The sequence below is a fragment of the Chlorocebus sabaeus genome, chromosome X, assembly GCF_047675955.1.
Source record: "Chlorocebus sabaeus isolate Y175 chromosome X, mChlSab1.0.hap1, whole genome shotgun sequence".
In the NCBI taxonomy this organism is placed as follows: Eukaryota; Metazoa; Chordata; class Mammalia; order Primates; family Cercopithecidae; genus Chlorocebus; species Chlorocebus sabaeus.
Window position 1 is genome coordinate 114,772,365 of NC_132933.1, and position 23,681 is coordinate 114,796,045.

General features: G+C 36.3%; 2 protein-coding genes across 5 annotated transcripts in view; one reads left to right on the forward strand and one right to left on the reverse strand.

Moving 5' to 3' along the window:
- SRPX (sushi repeat containing protein X-linked) overlaps positions 1 to 23,681 on the forward strand; it is a 178,416-nt gene that overhangs the window by 143,550 nt on the left and 11,185 nt on the right. The window lies entirely within an intron of this gene.
- The window catches only part of SYTL5 (synaptotagmin like 5), a 231,550-nt gene that overhangs the window by 48,037 nt on the left and 159,832 nt on the right, over positions 1 to 23,681 (reverse strand). For 3 of the 4 annotated variants that reach the window (XM_073013807.1, XM_073013810.1, XM_073013808.1), the window contains exons 4-6: positions 10,168 to 10,283; positions 8,637 to 8,745; positions 5,636 to 5,770 (exon numbers count right to left, since the gene is read on the reverse strand). In XM_073013807.1, the coding sequence (XP_072869908.1) occupies positions 5,636 to 5,770; positions 8,637 to 8,745; positions 10,168 to 10,283 (360 nt within the window). The remainder of the gene's footprint in view (positions 1 to 5,635; positions 5,771 to 8,636; positions 8,746 to 10,167; positions 10,284 to 23,681) is intronic. The other variant, XM_073013809.1, reaches the window with a different exon arrangement.

Below are 23,681 nucleotides of genomic sequence, written 5' to 3' on the forward strand. Positions count from 1 at the left end.
GTATTACTATATTGTATTTAAATTATTTGTTTAGTTATCCCAGCCTTCCTGCTAAATTGGAAGCTCATAAAAGGGTGGAACAGTATTACTGTCTAAGAACTTCCACATTTACCATCTGGCATATATAGTACTACGTCAATAATGTTGGCAGAGCTGTGTGTTGAATTCATTTGTATGAATAGAATACATAGATGACCAAGTCATATATCTCTGCTCCTCAATGATTTGTAGAAGAAAGGCCATCTATTGTATCTTAGCTACTCTGAGAAACGTAACATGTCACATAATACATATTTAGATAGCAGTGAGTAAAAGGGCAATTTACTAATTTGGAGGAGGGGGATGTGTTAGATTTAGTTCACAGAAATAGAGCATGCCAAGACAGTGCATCCATGGGAAACAATTGGAGAAACAGACAAAACAGCAAGGAGGAGGCTTCAGGTTTACAATCATTTGATCACAGGAATTAAGCATAGGTGTGGCTGAATTACTGAGCCTCCATACCTTCTCACATTATTCACATTATAGTGAGGAAAGTCACACGTAATATAAAGTAAACAGAAATCAGGGGCTGAACAATGGTCTGACAAACTGCATGTTTGAAGGAGGTCTGAGAGGAGTTTGGGAGGGAGGTTGTAGCAGACTCTGTCAGTGTCCCTGCCCATTTGCCCTCAGCACTCACCTCTACCCACAGAATCTTGGTTATTGGGAATACCCAGAACTCCCTGCCTGAGTAGTTTTTTGAATCATGGGAGCATGGAGTCCCTGTGAACAGGGCAAGTTGGAAGTGCCAGAGAGTTAGTGCCCTAGAAGCAGCCCTCAATAAATTTTGAACAGTTGCTGTGAAAATACCCCAGATTCCCTATCTCTTGACTGGATAACTCTGATGTATGTTCAGCACTGTTTTCTAGAATTGGCCAGTGAGATGGAGCTCTAGTTGCCCACAATAGCAACTGGCTTAATTAATGATACATCCTTTTTGCCTGCCTTCCCTTCCCTGGCTCATTTCCCCACTCTCCTATCTCTGTTTCCCTAGACCACATCCTGAACATATTACTCACTCTTGAATCCTTATGTCAGGATTTTCTTTCAAAGGAACCCAAATCAAGTGTATATTGGTGCATATGGTGGGCAAAGGATGAGTTTAGAAAAGGATGGCTTTGAGTTCTAAATAGAAGTTTCTAGCTAAAGTTCTTTTTTTTTTTTGCAACTTCAGACTGTGTATCTCCCACTGATATGGTCACAGTATAACAAAATACTCTGGTGAATTCATGTTTCCCCTCCTGTTTTATCATGTGTCAGTTGCTCCCTGGAATTAAAATTCACTTTTCTGGGGCCACCATGGTTTTGCAAATTGCTTTAGGCTGTTAGCATTTGCTACAGCTTGTGGCTCTGATTGCGCACCCCTCACTCCCCATAAGGAAGGCTGAGCTTACCCAAAGGAGATTAAAATGGAAAAAAAAGGAATTAGCAGTGACAAAGGAGGGAAAGGCACAGGAAAGAGGTGAAAGTAATTTTCCTTTGGAGGACAATGCTCACAGCCTTTATCCTGTTGAGTCACCAAACGATCATTATAGAATGAAATGAACATACTTTCAGAGATATGCTGTACATTTGAACGTTCTTTAAGCCTGGTAAGGAATGGAGTTGGCTATTAGCATTAGCAACTAGGTATGTAGTATTTTATCTAATATGCAAAACAGACCATTGTTGACTTTGTGGATGTGGTCCTGACTCAGAGTTAAACGCTCCCGCCTTGCTATATTCAAATTTCTAGTAAGAGGTTGCCACCTAATTGGCACCTTAATTGCAAAGATGTCAATGAAAATTACATTTAGGACAGGAGAATAATTTTATTTCTGATGAAAAAGAAGGTATCATTTAGTGATAGAACGGGTTTAATAAACTCACTTTACCAAAATAATAGATATGAGGAATGGATGATTCTTCAAATTCATGATAGTACCAGAAGTGCCATATTTCCTGGACAGAGAGAGAAAGAGAGAGGGGCAGTGCTTGAAATGAGGATGAGAACTAGTTAAGGGCTGGTTTGAATGGTGTGGTCTCTGCTTTTGGTGGATCACAGCCAAAGCAAAGCAGCTTATGAAGCTTCACAGAGACTGACCATCAGTCCCAGACTCCCTGGAGAGCAACTGGGAATAACTGGATGAAACTGGTGTGCGTGGGGCAGAGGAGTGGGAGGGCAGAAAGATGAGAACCTAGTTGGTTACGAGACCGAACAAGGTCTCACCATCTGTTCACAGTCCATGTAAATATTGCCATATTCTCCAGTGACATGATAGAAAGGCTACTGAGAAACAGCATCATTCTTCCTCCATTTTTACTGAACAAAATACATTTTAGGCTCAAAGTTCTACTTTTCCTTTGTTTTTTTTTTTTTTAAGATAACATTGTTGGTATCTCCCTCAGATTCCTTTTACCAGCTGTGCATGCTCCTCCCTAGCTCCTGAGTTCTTTTCTACTAATGGATGTCACTTGCCACCTTCAGAGACATTCCCTTTAGCACTGGAGCTAGACGCCAAGAAATGCACTGGAGTTTGTCTCCCCCTCACCCCTACAGAAGAGTAGTGAGATAAAATACAGAATTCGCAGTTAAACTTGAATTTCAGATAAAAAATAATTTTTAAGTATAAGGATGTCCCAAATATTGCATGAAACATACTTCCACTAAAAAATAGTTGTTAGTCTCAACTATATATACCTGGGCATCCTGTACCTTCATTTGCTAAGTCTAGAGACTCTATTCAAGGGAGGCCATGGTCAATGACTGACTGGTATAGGAGTGCAATGGTCCAGCTCCTCAACGTAGAGAAAGTTCAGGGATATAGTTTATGCTCTAGAGTCTCCTACAGGATCAGGCTGAGTCCTCAGACCTCACTGGAGCTAGCACTATTGTTTAGCTTCTTCCTCTTCTCTATTCTGTCTCTCCTACTCCCTTCCTGATTTCTCTTGGAATCACTTGATTAATAATAAATCACTTGCTTATAAATTCTTGCCTAGGCGTCTGTTTCTGGGAGAGCATGACTTAAGTTAGAGAGCTTGTAAATCATACCACAGTGACAGCTCATCACAACTTTGTAGGGATTAAAAATCACTACCTTGAATAATATTCTGTTTATTAACTAGAGCTTACATTTATTTTCCTAAAAATATTCTTTGTCTCATGTGTCAGGTCCCTAGCAACTGGTGAACATCCATTTGACAAGCTCTTCTGAGAGGCTGCTAGGGCTTCTTTAATCTATTCATACTTTCCCCTTTTTTGAAACTACTGAAAAGAAATAAAGCCAACTGGACATCTGATAAAACATCATTTACACTGTTATATGATGTGAGCTTTAAAAAGGAATGCCGAAGCCCAGCTGCTCCAGGAAAAGATCAATGATCCATGAAAAAATATGCATTGTAAAGGAGAAAGGGGAATTATTAGCAAGCTGGGTCAGGCAATAGACCAAAGAGACTGGGATCTTACAGTCTCTTTAGATGATGGGAGTTAAGAAAAGATGGGCTACCTCCTGCCTCAATTTTCTAAGGACTCATTTTGAAATAATGGAACTCATCTCACTGTGGCAGTTCATTAATGAGTCATCATTGTGATAAATGCACGTTCAAGGGAAAGGACATTTTGCTCTATTGATCTCCCGAGCATCTTTACTCACTTTCTTCATGGGAAAACATTGTTCTTAGCATGCTTAAGCCAAAGCACTCCTGACTACAATGTTCTGAGTATGTGTAAGCCATTTCAGGTATTTACAATTTAAGATAAAGTCTACTTAGGGAATTCCTTTCAGCTTACAACAAGAACAAGATGCTCCTGGGTCAATATACCAGGATTTGGTGATGCATGTCCATATGGCTTTATAGTTTTGGTTATTTATACCTACCAGTAGGTAAGACACAAAATGTAAACCCAGGCAGACAGATTCCATTAAGGTATAAGCACTGATACTGGAGAGCATGCCCCTTATTATTCTTGTTGAGTAACTGTAAGACATATAACTTAAAATAGCACGATCTAATTTTGCTAGGGTGGCAGCCTTTTTTTTTTCTTTAACAAGGAACGTTGTCTTTCGTCTTTTCGTATATATTGTTTTTCTTAAATACTAGCCTCAAGTGTTAGCCAAGGTGGCTCATCCATGGAGTCCCAGGAGGCTGAGCAAAAAGAACACCAAATTAGTTGCTTACTGTCTCTAAATAATTTTGACCACTACTATCTCAGAGTCAGGAGTCCAACTATGAAAAACAAAAATGAGATTTATTTATTATTATATTTTAGAGACAAGATCTTGCTCAGTCACCCATGCTGGAGTGCAGTGGCATTATCATAGCTCACTGTAACCTCAAACTCCTGGGCTCAAGCAATCTTCCTGCCTTAGCCTTCTAAAGCATTGGGATTATAGATGTAAGCCACTGTGCCCAGCCAAAATGAGATTTTTATAGAAAGTTTTTGTGGGACACAACATGAAACTACCCCAAGGGAAGACAAATGAAACTATTTCAAGGATAAAGGCAACCATAGCTTAACAGTTTGTAATCATAAAAGGGAATATATCAGCATTCTTGAAAGTTTGGGAAATACTGAATACAGTGCTAATATTTTGATAATGGGTGACAAATGACTTTATGCTTCCTTGTAATTTTTTTTCTGTATAGTTTTACATAAAGTAACGCTTGCTGAAAGGACTGTTATAGGGACAAAAGAAACAGCTATGGAGAGTCACCATGAAAAAATAACCCAATAGTCAAAATAGTGTCCCCTCTAAGGAAATTTTTTGGTCTGCATTCTAAAACGGATTACAGGAAAGAATGCAATTCTGCTTGCATTCTTCCTAACCTAAGGAGAAAAGCAAAATCTGCCAGGTGTACTATCTGGCTTAGCAGAATTACCCCAGATCCAAGCAAATGAAAGGGAGTTAACAGTTGGACAAACCAGTGAAATATGAGGGTGGATATTTTTTTTCTCATTGCTAGCTTCGATAATACACTAATCATGAAAATAGGTCTTGACTATGCTCCAATAGGACACAGAAAATCACGCCTGATATAAAATGACTATGCTCTTGGCTATCCTTTGTGTTTCTCATTATTTTTCTTGACAAGTGATAGATCTGTGGATAAGGCATTCTCACTTGGCTCCACTGACAACCTCCTCCAGTCAGAAGAGGTGGAACTAGAAAGGAAGCGAAATTTATGAAAAAGTCTCTGACGCAATTCAAATGTAAAATTATTAATAATTTTTAAAAAGCTGCAAGGAATGTATTTGGCACTCAGAGGTGTCTTTTTTTCCGAAGCTTAAATAGAAAAAGCTCAAGAAGTCAATGAAAAACATTTACCTGCCCCATACATTTCCATTTGAACTGCAGCCTCAAGTGCCAGAACATAAAGTTTCATCCCTGCAGGTGACATAAGCAATTCCAATAGCTATAATTCTAGAAGTAGGGTGCGTGCTTTCCATATCAACTAAAACATATCTTCCTGAATTTTCATATTATGTGTTAGGAGTTCTCCAAGTGGTAATATTTCACAGACACCTAAAATCCCCCTATGAATGGGAGTATATCAACCTTATCTTCAGGTTGCTCAATCTGCTTCATTGCTCAATCTGTATGACTCTTACCTGTCTGAACCAGGAGCTGACTTTAAACTCCTAAAATGTTGACCGTCTAAATCCAAGCTATAGCTCCGCCCACTTTGAGTTTTGGGAGTTATGATTTCTCCTCTGGTTGCTGATCTGAACTTGCTAAGAAGAAATCTGAAATTATATATAGGTATTTAAAATTAGATAAGAAAGAAAGCATTTAAAAATATCATTTCAAGAATACAATTTCTAGGACTTTTAATAATACAGGATTCTTCAATAAAGCAGCCTTAGGGCTGAGAGGATGGGGAGAGTTCCCAGTGCCTCTGCAATACAGTATCAAGGGTGATAATGGAGAAAGTTACACCATTCTCTCAAGACCATACCACTTGCTGGTCGGTCACTACTAAGCAAAAGACTGCCTACTCTGAGAACTCAGCACTGTCACCTGAGAAGGGAGATGCATTCCTTGAGCTGGGTCTGTTTGTAGGAACAGTGAGAATAGAGAGCTTGAACTCGCTTTGCTCAGAGAGGGGAACCGGGATGATCCTCTTGGACAAACTGAGGTAACTACTTATTATACTGCAGCTCCATGAGAGCAGCGACTCTGCCTTTCTTGCTCCTTGACAGATTTCCTGAGTCTAGAATGATGCCTGGTACATACTAGAATCCAACCAACTCTTGTGGAACGAATGACTAAACTCATGTAGTGGAAACCACCTTTATTATCTTCCATGACATTTATTCTTGTGCCTTATGTTGGATAAAATCTGATTAGATTCCCATTTCACTAAATTATTTGGGATTTAAGCAAAAACAGGCTTTTAGGAACTTAAAGTCCTGATCCAGGATACCGTGTGCCCAAAACATGGGTGTTTCCAAATGTACTTTAATAACAAAATGAAGGCTGTATTCCTTTTTGTAATGGCATTGGGAGATACACTTCATTTACATTCTACAGTTTTCTAGAGAAAAAAATGGATTCCAAAGGCACTGGCACAATTTTAATAGAATCTATCATGTTGTCTCTGTTTCAAAGACTCCTGGAATAGTGTCATTGTCAAAGCATCTGAAGCTTCAATCTACTGGAAAATTACATTTTTCTTTGGTGAGAATAGCACTTAATATAATGTCAAGGTATGCTGCTCTGAGAACCACCTCATGCATATCCTCTACTTAAGGTATCTCCTCTGCCTGGAGTCACTCTTCCTCCGTTTTGCGATCCTGAACCCCATTTATCTCCTCCTCAAGTCTCATGTACAATTTGATGTCTTTCTGGATGGCTCCTATACTCAGCTGGCATTTATTACCTACCCACTTATTTATATGTACTCAGTAATTTATTACCTTAGGATATCTCTGTAGTGAACACCCTCCTCTGCTTTAGAAAGGCTTTTAGGAAGCTCACGTTGCCATCTTAAATTTTCCTGCAATTCTTTTATATTTAGTAACTTTTCAGGTGTGTACCTTTTCTCCCTAACTAGATGTTATATCCCTTGATGACTGAGAACAATCAGAACTTAAGGCTCAACCCAGTGCTATAATGGTTTGAATGATTCAGAATTTGCATAATTGATTGTGCTGGTGAGTTAGTTACTATCTCCCATCTCCAAGTCCACTATTCTGTAACCTACTCTATGATGCCTGAGCTGGGGTCTGCAAATGACAACTCCTAGAGGCATTTGTGGGCTCTGAGTTACTTATTCAATCAAGCCATTGATTGTTTTTGATGAGTCAGGTGCCATGCTAGATACTGCAACACAGAAGCAAAGAAACCATTGGTCTACCACTAAAGGAGCTTACAATTAAGTGTGTGTATGTGTGTGTGTGTGTTGAGGGGGTGTCAGAGTGCAATATGATTGGTGGTGCAAAAGCACAAAGCATTGTGGGTGACCCAAAGAGTGATAAATGAATTCAAGATGGTAGGAAGGGTCAATACATAGGATAGAATACATAGGATACTCTAGGCTATCTTTCCAACTCATCTCTGCTCATCAATGAAAACGTGGTTTGTCATGAGTGCTTGAGTTAGATGAAATTTAGATTGTATTCCCACTGACAGCCCAAGATTCTAAAAGAACCCTAGACATTTTGTACAGCCAGATAAAGCTTCTAACACTAGCGCCGTCTCACTTTGTATTCTACTGAGAGAATGAAACAATGCTGTCTGGAAAGGACCATAAAGTTAGCCAGGCATGGTGGCACACGACTTGTAGTACCAGCTACTTGGGAGGCCAAGGCAAGAGGATTGCTTGAGCCCAGGAGTTCAAGGCCAGCTCAGGCAACATAATAAGACCCCATCTCAGTAATAATAAAAAAACAGAAAGGACCATACAATGACTTGGTGCATATTAGAACTCTCACTACTTCAGTCACAAAAACTGGCCAATAGCTGCCTGAGAAACAAAAACTGAAAAATGCAGTTTCCTTTTGGTCCTTATAGCCTATATTTTGGGATCCACTTTTCTCCCTTGAAAGAACCTTCTTGCTTCCTTATGTACCTCCCATTCTTATTCTCAGTACTTGACATCTATATCCTGTATTCATTTACGGAACTAAGTTACTGTGATGGCCAAATGTGACTTTTTTTCTTAAGGAAGCCTGAATTTTAAATAGGGAATATGATGCTTTAAGCTCAGTTAATAAATCTTTATTTTGGATAAAATCATATATCAGCACACAGGTTGGAGGGGACAAGTATTGACATTGTACAACAGAAACTGTTGTCACCTCTTTACAGACTGGCCCTGGCATGAAACTTTCTACCTATAAGTAATGGGAATCATATAGTGCAAGACCGGATATGTCAAATGAAAGGAAAACTCTTCTGTGCTTAGGTCAGACAGGACTTATATTTACTTGTTGAAAAGTATTTAAACTGCATTTCCTGAGGAGAATGATAAGAAAGTGTTACTTTGCTTGAGTCTCTAACCTCCTCTGGGTCACTGATGTGACATCAAACTTGAAAAATTAAGGAGTCTTCATTTCAGAGGCGTCTGGAATAAAGATCAAAAATTCCCTCCGAAAGACATTGTCTTACCCCTTTCTCTTGGGTCCATCATGGCTGGCCTTCTTCCCAGCAACAGGTGAAGTGTCTGACTTTTCTGCATCCTGGCAGGTTTGCTCTTGGCTCTGTACTTCTTCAGCTCCTCATTAACAATCAGAAGAGAAATTGACATACAAAATGGCCAGAAATGAGAGCAGATTTATATTCTGCTTTCACTTTCCCAGATTAGCTCAAGGCAAGGAAGTCTATAATAATTGGCAATGCCATTCCCATCCCAAGTTTTTCTGTCACACAGTTATTTCTAATTTCTTGAGTGTTCTAGAGTTAACTGAAGACAAAGATCCTGGACTCATCTGTGGGAGGTTTACTGAGATAACCTTTCTAGGGATGACTGCATCAGCCTTCTGCTGATATTTTTACAGCAGGGGAACATGGTCTCCTAAGATCTCCAAATCCCTGGAGACTGAGTTCTAGCATGAGGTTATAGAAATGATGTCCTAATTTCTGGGCATATAAGCCACACTTCCTGGGAGGGTGGGCATCTGTGCTATACATTGTGACTTTAGGAACTGCCTACGTTCTGGAAGGTACTGAGGTTTGAGTGGAAGAAGAGGCCATGGCTGACTGCCTAATTCTAACTGTACTCCACACACTCTCTCTGTAGTATCTTCTCTGTGTGACCCATGTGCAAAAGCCTTTCCTTGCTAGTACCACACCCAGAAGTAACACTGGAATCAGTTCCAACCTCCTTGCCATATGTGCCAGACTTAAATACAAGGGCACTTGTCTCCTCTGTGTGAAAGATGAGATAAGCCTAGAAACAGGCCGAAAGATGTTTGCTCTGCTTTTACTACACCACGTATGAGAAACACGCTCCCAATCACAAGGTTTACTCCATCTTTAACTGAATTGTGGTCTGAATACACTAAAAAGCACTGTCAAGGTAGAGTGTTATTTTCATTTGAAGCCACTATTCATTCAGTAAGACTATGCATTTCAAGCCATTTAGCATCTCTGGCTCCTTTCCACCAAATACCATTGACTCACCAGTCATTGTGACAACCAGAAATGTCCCCCTTGCCTTTCCAAATGCTCCCATTTTGAGGGAGGGAGACAAGGTACACATTATTAATCCTTGGTTGAGAAACACTGGATTTAAAAAGTAACATTTAAAAGCAATCGGAAATAAATATTGTTGAAAAATCAAGGATTATTTTCACAATGTGAATCATTTCATTCATCTGTTTTATGTTACTTTCTTAAGTGTTCAGTAAAATATTGGATGCGCTTTCAGCAAGAGAACTGTCTATGATGGAGACAAATGGTTTCTTTGAAAATCTTGGTGGGTGAGATATATGGAAAATCACTGGGAATTTTGTTTTCTACTGACTTCCTCTTGTCTTGTATGAATTACGTATTTAGATTTCATGCTACCAAGTTGTGAAACGACCTAAGGGATTCAGGAAACTCATTTGTGCTGATTAACTGCATAACATAGAGAAGTTATTTAGTTAGCCAAATTAAGATGAAAATAGTTGTGAAACCACATCTTTGCTTTAATTACCTGGACTTCGTCTTAAAATGGACTGTCGGACAACATCAGTGCCGAGAACATTGACTTGCTTGAAGCGTTTTGCCTTTTCTTCAAAAAACCACTCACCAGTTATAATCCTTAGCTGCCTGCTCAAGGGAAAAGGGAAGAGCATTGAAATTCAATTATTTAGCCACATAATTAACTCTCAAAAATCCCTAATGAACTGAAAACAACTAATTATTTACAAAGTTTATCTCAATCTCTGGAGTATTTTATGGTGATAATAATAACCAGTATTAATTGAATATTTACTATCTGCTAGGTACTTGCTAATTGCAGTTCACACTTCATATATTTTTATCCACATAGCAACTTTATGTAAACACTATTATCCTAATTTTATAGATGAGGAAATTGGGACTTAGAGCAATAAAATAATGTGCCTCCTATCACACAGTTGGTAAGTAGGAGAGCCAGGATCCCATCCCAGTAAGTCTGACCTGGGGCTCAAGTTCTTAACCACTGCATTAGTGGATAAATGATCTTCAATGCAAACAATAGAGATCAAGTAAAGGTTCTGAATGAAAAAGAGGTCATGATCAGATTCTGTTTTGGAAAGATTCTTTGATATAACATGTACAGTGGGTTAGACTGATGAGAGAGTAGGATAAAGAGACAGATTGGCCATTGTAATAGTCCAGGAGACAAATGATGGCACCCATGCTAGGGCAATGGTAAGACTAAGAGAGGAGTAATAAATTCAAATTGTAAGTGGTGGAATTGCTTGCCTGGATTTGGTAATAAATTCAGTGTTAAAGATGGGAAAGAAGGATCCTTGAAGAGCCACACCCATCTTTTAAGCCCTACCTGCAATGGCTACATGAAACCCCCCCATCTTCCCTCCTGAAATGCTTATAATCCTCTTTTTTGTCTGTACTTCTCCCACTACTTATAGCATTCTTCAGTATGATTTCTATCCTCTCACGTCTACTGGGTTGTAAATGCTCTGAGAACTGATTTCTGTCTGCTTCATCTTTTTTTTCCATAGTACCTACAAGAAAGTATTTCACAGACTATGATCTCAATTAATGTTTTTCAAATGAATGGCTGACTATTCTCCCATAATCTTAACACATTACCCTTCTTTTCATATCCTCATAGTTCTCATTATTATCAGTGAAATGAGGGCAGGGATCTTGGCTGTGTTGTTCACCACTTCTAGGAGCGGTAACTGGCACTCAGGAAATATTTGTGGAATGAATTAGAATACCTGGAATTCAACCTATAGTAGTTATGCTGCTATAAAAGTCATTTTCAGGCTTATCACAATGATTTTAACAGCCGTAGAAGTCATTCGGTAGACTACATATATTTCTAATTAAAAATTAAGAAACGGCTTTAGCTGATTAGGTGAGCATTACTGTCCCAAAACCTCTATGGGGCATGTTCTGAAAATAGTAAATAGGACTATGTAACTAAGGTAAAGGATTTGTGGAGAATTCTATTGAAAAGTGGAGTTAAAAGGTAGGATTTGGGGCCAAATCTTTGAATGCTGAGGTAAAGAACTGGAGTGTCATTCTAGCAGTTTTTCTAAAGTTCAGATTGAATCACATAATCTCTGGATAAATATATGAAGAGAGAAACCAGAGGTAGGCAGGCAAATTAGAAAGTTAAACAATAAAGAAGATAGAAAATGATGAAGATGCAAATCAGGGTATCATGGAGGTGAGGAGTAAAGGGAAAGACACAGACACTTGGGCCATTGAGAATGAGAATCAGTAAGAATTGGTGACATGTCTGATATGGTGGCTGAGGAAAAGCAACTGAGAGTCAAATAGACATTTCAAGTCCCAGAGTATTATATCCATTTGATTCAGCAACTTATTGGACTTGAAAATCAATAGCTGGATCCCAAATAGAAAAGTCACTCCAGAAAAATATGTCAACCTTGTTCCCCACAGCAATTATCCTGAAATCTGCTTCGGAATCTATGAGGCAAAGGTAAATTCTATATAAAACACCATTCCACTACTGGGAAAAAAAGTGAAAATGTTAACCTTGGAGAAAGGTATTCATTGAAAGGTCAGACCATAGTTTGTCTATCATAGATTTACTCCCAAGTGGCTATATTACCTATTGAGAAGCCCAGACTATTGGATAAACTCCATAACAGTAACTATATAAAATATGCTTATGGAATATGTTCAAATCTAAGATATAACCTACCAAAACCAAAAGCTTGAATAGGTTAAGTTATTTCTGTATACATTTCAAATGATCTATATACTTATGTATCACAATGTTGGAAATCCAGGTGACAATTGTGGTATTCTAAATTTGAAAGATGTCTCCTGTTTCTTGGCTATTCAATCAAACACTAATCCAGGTACTGATATGATCAGACATTACAGATGGAATTAGGTTACTAATTAGCTGACCTTAAATAGTGAGATTATCCTAGATTATCCATATGTTATGTGAGTATATTGTGTGAGGCTGAGGGTTGGGGTATGAATGATCCCGTCACCTAGGTACTGAACATAGCATCCAATGGGTAGTTTTTCAACCCTTGCCCCCACCACCAGGAGTCCACAGTGTCTATTGTTGCTATCTTTGTCTCCATATGTACCCAGTGGTTAGCTCCTACTTATAAGTGAGGACATGCAGTATTTGGTTTTCTATTCCTGCATTAATTCGCTTAGGATAATGGCCTCCTTTCATTATTTTTTATGGCTGCACAGTATTCCATGTTGTATATGTACCACAATTTCTTGATCCAATCTGCTGTTGATGGGCACCTAGGTTAAGTCTATGTCTTTGCTTTTGTGAATAGTGTAGCTGTGAATATACAAATACATGTGTTTTTTTGTAGGATGACTTTTTTTCTCCTTTGGGTATATACCCAGTAATGGGAGTGCTGGGTCAAATGGTGTAATAGTTTTGTTTTGGTTCTTTGAGAAATCTCCAAACTGTTTTCCACAGTGGCTGAATAAATTTACATTCCCACCAGCAATGTATAAGTATTTTCTTTGCTCCACAACCTCACCAGCATCTGTAATTTTTTGACTTTTTAATAACAACCATCTGACTCGTGTGAGATGGTATTTCACTGTGCTTTTGATTTGCATTTCTCTGATGATTAGTGATGAACTTTTTTTTCATATGCTTGTTGGCTCCTTGTATATCTTCTTTTGAGATAGGTCTGTTCATGTCCTTTGCCTACTTTTTAATAGGATTATTTGCTTTTTGCTTGTTAAACTTATTACAGATTATGGATATTAAACATTTGTTGGATGCATAGCTTCCAAATAGTTTCTCCCATTCTGTGGGTTGTCTATTTGCTCTGTTAGTTTCTTTTGTGGTGTAAAAGTTTTTTAGATTAATTAGGTCTCATTTATCAATTTTTTTATTGTAATTACTTTTGAGGAATTAGTAATAAATTATTTGCCAAGGTTGATATTCAAAATGGTATTTCCTAGGTTTTCTTCTAGGATTTGTATAGTTTGAGGTCTTACACTTAAATATTCAATCCATCTTGAGTTAATTTTTGTATATAGTGAAAAATAGAGGTCTAGTTTCATTCTTCTTCATGTGGCTAGCCAGTTATTCCAGCACCATTTATTAAATAAGGAGTCCTTTATTCATTGATCGTATAAATAAAGTTTTATTGAAAGATATCCATGCTCAATTGTTTATATGCTGTCTTTGGCTGCTTTTGTGCTACAACTGCAAAGCTGAGTAGTTGCAGCGGTAGCCCACATAGCTCTCAAAGCCTAAGCTATTTACTCTCTGGTGTTTTATGAAAAAAAGAGAAGAGTTTTTAACTTCTGCAGGAGGCAAAGGGTACACAAAAAGAAATAAGAACAAGGGGAATACTATAGTTCAGTGACTAAAAATCGCTAAATAGTGGCATGCCAAGGCCTTCGAATTTTTTTTTTTAATCGTTCTTTGGATGTGAGATGGAGTAGATAGCATACTGACAGCAGTTTCATGTGTGACAGAAGAAAGTGGACACATCCAGTCTACACTCTCCAGGAAATGGGCCTCCATATCACTTTTACCACGTATGCTTACAGCTGCCAACACCTAACACAAATAAGATCTTCCCAGAATTGTTAGTCATTACCTCTTGCTACCCTTGGAGAATAATAACTATAAATCTTGTATTTGTTCAACTCAGATAATATACTTGAGTCATTTGTCATTTCAGAGAAAATATCAGAACAGATTGTTGGGATTATGCCTTTGTCACACTCTCAGGTGTCAGGTCTTGTCAGGAGGCAGACAGAAGGCTTGGTAGAACAAAAAACTAATACTTAGTGAGTGCATATCAGTCACCAAGTAACAAGCTAATCACTTTATATATGGTATCTCTAATTCTCACTATAAGCCATGAAGTATCTATTACTATTACCAATTTACAGACAAGGAAACTAAAGCTCACATAGTTAAAAAGGTATTATATCAGAGACAGGATTTGTATTGAAATCCCACATGTTTTATATTTGGGAAAATTGTCTGAAGAGAACTCCTACTTGTCAGCTATAACAAGGCTTTGAGGAAGGGTGAAAACCTATAGAGTCCAAGGAATAACAAACGTAGCATTTCATATGATTGGTTGTGATTGTGGGGGAGGGGTGTGTGTGTGTGTGCATGTTTGTGTGTTGAGGGTAGAGTGGTAAGAATACAGAAGGGGTAAAAGACAAAAGAAAATAAAAATGCCAACCACTATAAAATTTATATCCCTGTCTGTCACATCAATCTAGTATTTGAAAAACACAAGACTTGACATAGACTTTATGTACTCTAAGTCATACTCTGAAGAATGGGCTTGATTAAAATTATGGTGGGCTATACTTATTTGTGAATAATGATTACTGACAGTTCAGGATTTGCTAGGTCCTGGTTTTCTTTAACACTAAACCTCTAGGACTTTTCAAACCTTCACATGGAAGCTTATATGAATGTAAAGTCAAATTAAATTATTTATAGTTTTACAGGGGAAAATAGGTAATTTTATCTTAAAAAAGAATAGTGACCAGAAGATTCATTTTGCTCCTTTATTTTGTATTAATTACTGGAGACATCTGCAATAAGATATGCTTATTAGACATGCTGAGATAAGATATTAGTTCCCTTCTCTTATTCATAAGGAAACTAATTCAAATTATTTATACATTTATTAATTACACAGTGATTTTTTTTTTTTTTCTGAGACAGAGTCTCACTCTGTCACCCAGGCTGGAGTGCAGTGGCATGCTCTCAGCTCACTGCAACCTCTACCTCTCAGGTTCAAGAGATTCTCCTGCCTCAGCCTCCCGAGTAACTGGGACTACAGGCATGCACCATCACACCCGGCTTAATTTTTTGTATTTTTAATAGAGAAGGGGTTTCACCATGTTGGCCAGGTTGGTCTCAAACTCCTGACCTCAAGTGATCCGCCCACCTCGGCCTCCCAAAGTGTTAGGATAACAGGTGTGAGCCACTGCGCCCGGCCTACACAGCAAATATTTATTTCATTTCTACTATGTGTCAGGCCCTGGGCTAAGGCTAAGAATACAGAGGTGAAGAAGACAAACAAGGACCTTGGCCATACAAAGATGCTGGTGTACATTTATTCCTTTCTTCCTTTCCAATCAGGAAAAGTGAAAAGAAATCCCTAGACACATTATGGTGAAACTATAGAGTGCTACAGACAAAGGGAACGTCTTAAAAGTAGCTACAAAGGCAAAAGGAAATCTACAAAAGAATCACAATTAGCATGACAGTTGATTTTTATCAGCAATGATGAAATCCAGAAACCAATGATATATCTCAAAGTGCTGGAAGAAAATACTATCAATCTAGAATTACATATCCACAGAAATCACTGTTCACAAATGAGGATGAAATAAAGAAATTTTCAACAAAATGAAAACAGATAATTTATCACCAATAGATTCTCACTAAAGGAACTTTTAAAAACTATATTTCAGGAGGAGGTAAAATAGATCTGAGGTATAAAAAGAAATGGTGAACAATGAAATTGATAAAATATATAAAAATCTAAACAAACATTGATTTATAAAGAAAAATGAGATTACATAAATTGTTGAATTATACAATGAGAGATGTCTAAAACAAAGGACAAAAATCATGTATCAGCCAGGAAGATGGTATTTAGAGTTTAAGAACACCAAGCTTCTTTCAGCTGTTGATTTGCAAAGTTAAATATAAATGTTATAATTTCCAGGGTAACCACTGAAAATGAAAAAAGCATATAATACAAATACCAGTAGAAAGAATAACATGGAATGAGAAAAATACACTTTAATGAATCTACAGATAAAATAAATAAATGCAAATATTTTAGGAATCACAATGATAATAGAAATAAATATAAATATTGCAGTGATCAGTGAGTACAGACTAAACTCTATAATTTAAGAAACAATATTATGAGATTAAATGTTAAAAATTACATATAGTATATATATCATGTATATGTATATATAGCACATATATAATGTATATAGCATATAAGTATAGTAAATATTAAAATACATACAACATATACTATACTTTAAAATAACATATGTGCCACATAAAGACTCACCTTAAACATATGGACACAGAAAGGTTTGAAGTCAAATGTTGGAAAAACATGTATGCAACTATTAACCAAAAGAAATTTGATGTAGTTGTATTAATAACAGAAAAAATAGACTTCAAAGCAAAAACATATTTAGAGATGAAGGGAAGCATAAAGGATAACTCCAAATTAATAAGGAAAAGACCAGCACCTAAAATAAAATTGTGCAATACACATAAATACTCACATCACAGAAAAAGAACCACAAAAAGCTAATAAATATATGAAAAGATGCTCAACCTCATACTTAAGCAGTAAAATGCAAATTGAAACTATAGGGAGATATTCCTTTATATCTATCAGTTTGAAAAAAATAAAAAATTTTCATGAAGCCAAGTATTGGTAAGATCAGGAAGTAAAGGAAACACTTATACAATGCTAGTGGGGTTTTAATTGGTACAACCACTATAAAAAATAATTTAACATCATCTTGTCAAGTTGAAAATGCTGACACTGTTTGGTGTGCAATTTTATTCCTAGATGCACACCCTGCAATCTTCTCAAGCATTTTTGGCACAGGTCGCAGTAAGAAATACATTTTATGTCACAATTCAGAAAATAAATACACACACGTATAAGTATATACACACACACACACATATGTATATGTATGTATACTGACGTTTTCTACTCCACTTTTTTTTAATGCTAGTTACTACCCACCAATGGGTCATGATCCACAGATTTAAAAATCCCACCACTTGTTTTTAATGCTGGTTACTACCTACCAATAGGTCATGATCCACAGACTTAAAAATCCCACCATTGAGTGTACATACTCATACATGTTTGTCAGGCCATATATATAAGAATGTCATGGCAGCATTTTTTGGTAAAATTACAAACTGAAACAATCTAAATGTCTATTGACCAGAAAATAGATGCATTAAGGGAATGTAACTACAGTGTAGATGAACATAATGTTATTCACACGAATATGGATGAATTTTACAAAAATGTTGCTGAGATAAAAACATCACAAAAGAATACAGATAGTATGATTTCCATTTCCATAACACTCAAAAATGCAAAACTGGAAAATATATTACTTAGAGACACATCCAAATGCAGTAAAACCATAAAATAAAGCAAGGGAATGAAAAATGCAAAACAAGATGTTCTAATTCTTAGACTGGGTAACGAATACACAGGGGCTATTTTTATTATTGTTTAAACCATAGGTATTATAGAGTATCTTGGATATGTACCGTATTTTCAGATTTAAAAATCTTTCTAGTTTATATAGATATTAAGGTACCATACTCATAGTGAACACCTCATTCTATACAAGCGTGGAGGCACTTACATATAATTGATAGGTGATGCAAAAAATCATGTCAAGGGACTCAAAATAGCTTCTTACCATTCAAAAAATCTTTGGGTAAATGTGGGACTACTCCAATATGAATCTTTCCCTTATAGCTGCACTATGAAAATTTGCTAAATTAGAGGTGATTTTGAAATGACCTATGTGGCAATTACCAATACTCACTCATCAGGCCAAAGATGACTAGATGTTTGTCCCACCTATGGACAAACAAGTTGAGATTTTTGTCCATAGTAATGAAAATAAATAAATAAATACACCCCACATACCACGAGGAATCATGGAGAGTCTCAGTAAGAGGGCACTTGAAAGGATTTACTATAGGATTTGGGTTTATGTTAGTAATTTTCAGGAGAGTTCGATGGAGCAGGGATTTTCTCTGGATTAAGAGATGTCAGAGAGTGGGGACAATTCTATCATTGGCATCTCAATAAATTTTATTTAGAAGGATGGCAGACTAATGCTAGGTTAAAGCTCTAATTGGTAAGAAAGTAGGTTATTCACATTAGTCAAGAAATGGGAATGTTTGGTAATTTGCGTTTTCAACAGTCACCTTGTTTTCATCTATGCTTAGATAAGATTATGAAGTGTTCTTGTTTTGTTTACTTTATTATTGTTGTAGAATGATCTTGTGGGATTCTGGTACCCTGAGACTGCTTGATGTCCAACAGGATAACAGTATGGCCTACTTATAAGTGCAAGACCAGCTCTTAACATCAAGGGACTAGGTTTGTCAGTGTGAGCCCAGTTTCCAGATGTCAGGGGCTGTATTTCTCTTTCTTATAACAAAGGTGTATACATTCTCTTCTGCACTCTGTGTATGTTCCACCCATCAGTACTATCTTTTTTGAAATTTATTTTACTGATAAACACTCAATATTTTTCTTCTATTTCAGTTATGTTTTATCCATTGCAGTAATCATTACCAATTAATCAAAAATAAAAATATCAGGATCTTCCTAATTTAAAAGGACAAAGATTCTCACAAGGACATATAGCAGTGTAATATGTTGCAACATAGCATGAACATAAGATCAGCCCATCAATGCCATATTAGAAGTATTTCATGTTTTGGCCAGACACAGTGGCTCACGCCTGTAATACCAGCACTTTGGAAGACTGAGGCGGGTGGATCACTTGAGGTCAGAAATTTGAGACCAGCCTGGCCAACTCAGTGAAACCCCATCTCTACTAAAAATACAACAAAATTAGCCGGGTGTGGTGGCACATGCCTGTAGTCCCAGCCACTTGGGAGGCTGAGGCAGGAGAATCACTTGAACCCGGGAGGCAGAGGCTGTGGTGAGTCGAGATCACACCACTGCACTCCAGCTTGGGTGACAGAGCAAGACTTTGTCTCGAAAAAAAAAAAAAAAAAGAAAAAAGAAAAGAAAAAATATTTCATGTTTTGTTCCAACTCATGCTGCTTTTACCTTTTGGGCCTTTCTGAATTCAATTGGGTACTAATTAGAAAATACGATCTTTATGACCGTCTTTGTGTTGGACAGCAACTACCTCAGCTAACATAACAATGTGGAATTTTGTAGGTTTTATTAAGGTAGAAAAATGAATTAACTGGCTGTGTCAAGGTTCCTTTTATCATGTTTTTATAGAGTTTAAAAACTAGGCTTACAGTAGCCAACTTGTTAGAATCAGAAGGGATTGGAGAAAATGTCAGGGGCTGCTCAGCCCATTATAACAGGTAACCTTCCTTTGTCAGTCCTTGCTGTAATCGTTTCAGTGCTAAAGCAATAAAAGCTCTTTACTTTTACCCAATCGAAAGTAAATGACAATAAAGGTCATTTACTTCCAACTGATTAGAGAGTGAGTCACCTTCTGATTCATCTCATCTCTTAGAGGTCAGAGAGGGAATTTCAATTTTATGGTCTATTAAACATAGAGACAGCCCAGTGGGGCTGCAGTATTCTCTCACAACAAACAAAAGAGTGTTTGCTGCCAATACAATATCATTTATGCTTCCTTTTTGAAAACCACTCCTTGAATAGCAAACAAGATACTTCCAATACTGAGAGAAGTTTTAAGTCTCTAATATCACACAGACTAACAGTTGGAATACTGGAGAAGTAACATACTCTGATTTTCAGCTTTAAAAGTGAGAAGTAATTTTGATATGTCAAATTAAACACTCATCATGTAAATTTCTAGCTGTCACAGAAAGATATAACTGTAAGACAGGTTGTTGTCATAGAAGGGTTAGAATCACACATTGAAAGAGCTGTTTCTTCCTTAGGACATTTTAAGGCATCGAGACAGAAATTTATGAATGAAATAATAAACTCATCTTCCTCCTTATACTGTGTAACCATTGAGGATAGTCCATTTTTTATTCAACTTTGTATCCTTAGTCCCTAGTATACTTAACAGGCTATCAATAAATGTGTGGGAAAGATAGATGGATGGGTTAATGAATGGATTAATTATATAGGTGGATATTTGGGTCTATTAAATTATCGTTCCACCAATAAAATTAGTGCAATTGATTCAGAAGCTCTGTATCAATGCACTAACATGTCCCAAGGAAGACACAGAAGTTTTGATGTGTTATTATTTATTCTTATACCCTCTGACAACCACTTATGTTATATCTTTGTGGGACAGTTAGGAATTTACTTTGTCCAGAGGGCAAATGTATTTGGCATGGCTCATTTCTTTTTAATCCCATGCTCCTGACAGAAGAAAACCACAATTGTTCTACATTTGTTCCACTTGCTTAAGCCTGAGATGCTTTAAGTAGAGGCCAACCATTTATTCATCCATTCAGTTGTTCATTTGTTTGTTTATCCATTCATCTATCCATTCATTTAACAAATATTCACTGAGTATCTACTATAGGCATTATTTTAAGCACTAGAACTACATCAGTGAACAGTACCGATAAAAACTCCTGCCCTTACATTCTAGTGGAGAAAGAAAAATAATAAGATAAATAAGTAAAATATAGAGCATGTAAATATTAAGGGAAAAACCACAGGAAAGTGTTGTATTAATTTGGGTAGGCTAGCTTCTAAAACAATCTCTGAATTCCACTGACTTATTTTAGAAGTTAATTTCTCATTAAAGGAACCTAAAGTTAATCTGATAAAATGTAGGAGAGAGGTATGAGTGACTTAGGCCTCTAGTTACCATCCGTACTAAATAGCAGATTAGTTGATGGCAAAATGTATGAATACACAATATCCTTGGATCTTTTATTGAAAAGTATACTTGAGTAATTACAAGTGATATTTAGAAGTTAAAGATAAAATTCTTCTCCCCATACAGAAGCTTGAGATGACTTATAATTGATTGAAGAGTTTTTGAGTCACAGTCCCTGGTTACTGTTGTCTAAGTGAGTGAGGACCTCAGGTCTAAAGAATAGGGTGAACAAACATGGAATATATAAGAAAAAATAAATACTAAGGATCAAATAGTATTATATAAATTTAGAGAAATAGTTATTGAGAAACTCCCCCATAAATCCTCAGACTCCATAGTTGAGGACTAGCAAATCAGTGATTTGTTAAAATTCCATTTTCTTCTTCATTGCTCTAAAATGGAAAATCTCATCCTGGCAGAATCTGGTGGGAAAAGAGCTGTGTGAAAAAATAAGCAAGCAAACAAACAAACAAAAACTCCCAAAACTTTTAAACTCATCCCAACTTTACTAACATACATCTTACTCTTAGCATTCTTGTTTACACTATCCACAAAATATAAAACCAATTGTCTCTCTTATCTAATAGGCATATTATGAGTCTCTGAAGGAGTATTCCCTATGAGTTTATGTGATCCAGAAACAGATTAGCCCTCATGGGGACCAAGGTCCCAGTTTTGAAATTAGTTCAATCCTTGACTTGATTAAGGTAATCTTAAATATGCAAGAGCCTTATCCTAGTTTCCTTCCAGAAGAAAAATGTACATTCTCAATAGAGGCATATTATACAGAGTCTCATTAAGTCTTACCATTTTTTCATATATTTTGATCATCAATAAAAAACCACTAAGTTTATGGGAAGAAAGACATGACCAAAACCACAAGAAACAATAAACAATAGAAATAGTCCCATAGAGGACTCAGATAACAGAGCTATAATTTATACATTTTAACATAACTCCAAATAATTACTTCAAAAAATTACAAGAAAAAAATGAGTAGGTCAGCAGACAGTTATAAAACATAACAGAAGCAAAATGAAAATTCTAAAACTGAAAAACACAGTAACTGAAGTTAAGAATTAAATGGATGTGTTTAGTTCTGCTTCTTTTCATTAAGACTGGAATCAAGCTTACATGTAAACTATTGGTAATTTAAGTTTCCTTTGGTGTCATTCAGTGTAAAACTGTCTAATTTGAAAAAAAAATGTAGGTTATGAAAATAAAGATTTAGGCACTGTTAAAAAAAAAAAGAATTAAATGGATGTGTTTAATAGCAAATTAGACACAAAGGCAAGATTCATGAACTGAAATATAGGTCAGACAAAATATACAAACTGAGTTTAGAGATATAAATGGTTAACAAATACAGAAAAGAGCATACAGATATCTAAAAGATTTACTAAGATGTATATCTTGACTACCTGGCATAGAGGAGACAGATAATGGGGGAAAATAAATATCTAAAGAGATATTCCCTGAGAAATTTTCAAATATGACAAAAGATATTAATGTACAGGTTCAAGATGTTCTAGGAACATCAAGATAGATAAATACAAAGAAAATCAGACATAGGTTTGTTATAGTAACTGTTGAAAGCACAACAGAAAAAGGGAAAATACTAAAAACGTTTTAAAAATATTACCTTCAAAGGAACAATAATATACTGATAGCTGATTTCCTAATAGAAGCACTGGAAATCAGAAGCCAATAGAATCTTCAAATTACTGAAAGTTAATAACATCCAACCTAGGATTCAATAAGCAGTGAAAACGTATTTGAAAATTAAGAGTGAAATAAAGCCATGGTAAGAAAAAAATTGGGAGTACTCACCACCAGCAAAGCCACACTAAAGGAAATACTAAAGGGTACTCTTTAGGAAGAAGAAAACTTATTCTAATGGAAGCATAGAGATATAGTAAAGAATAAAGAGCAGTGGGAAGGGTAACTATGTAGTAAATCTAATATATAAGCAAATATAATCAGAACTAAAAGGATAAATAGAAAATCCACAATTATTATTGAGAGAATTTAGTATACCTTTCTCGATATCTGACTGGATATGCAGATTAAAAATCACTAAGTATATGGAAGACTTAGATAATCCAATTAACAAACATCACTGAATAGAGTTATCTAAGATACTCAAATCAGCCACTGCATAATTCCCATATTAAAATATAAAAATCAGTTTTTAATTCACAGTATGCACAAAAAATAAGTTTCAGGTGGATTATAAGTTTAAAGAAAAAAGGTAAGACAGTAACAATTACAAAACATCACATAGGAGAATATTTTCATGATTTTGGTGTTAGGGAAAGTTTTCTTCAACAGGATTCAGAAAAAACTCCCTCTAGTAATCCAGGAAAAAATTAACAAATGGAACTACTAAAAAGTAGAGATTTCTGTTCATAAAATGATACCGTTAAGACAGTA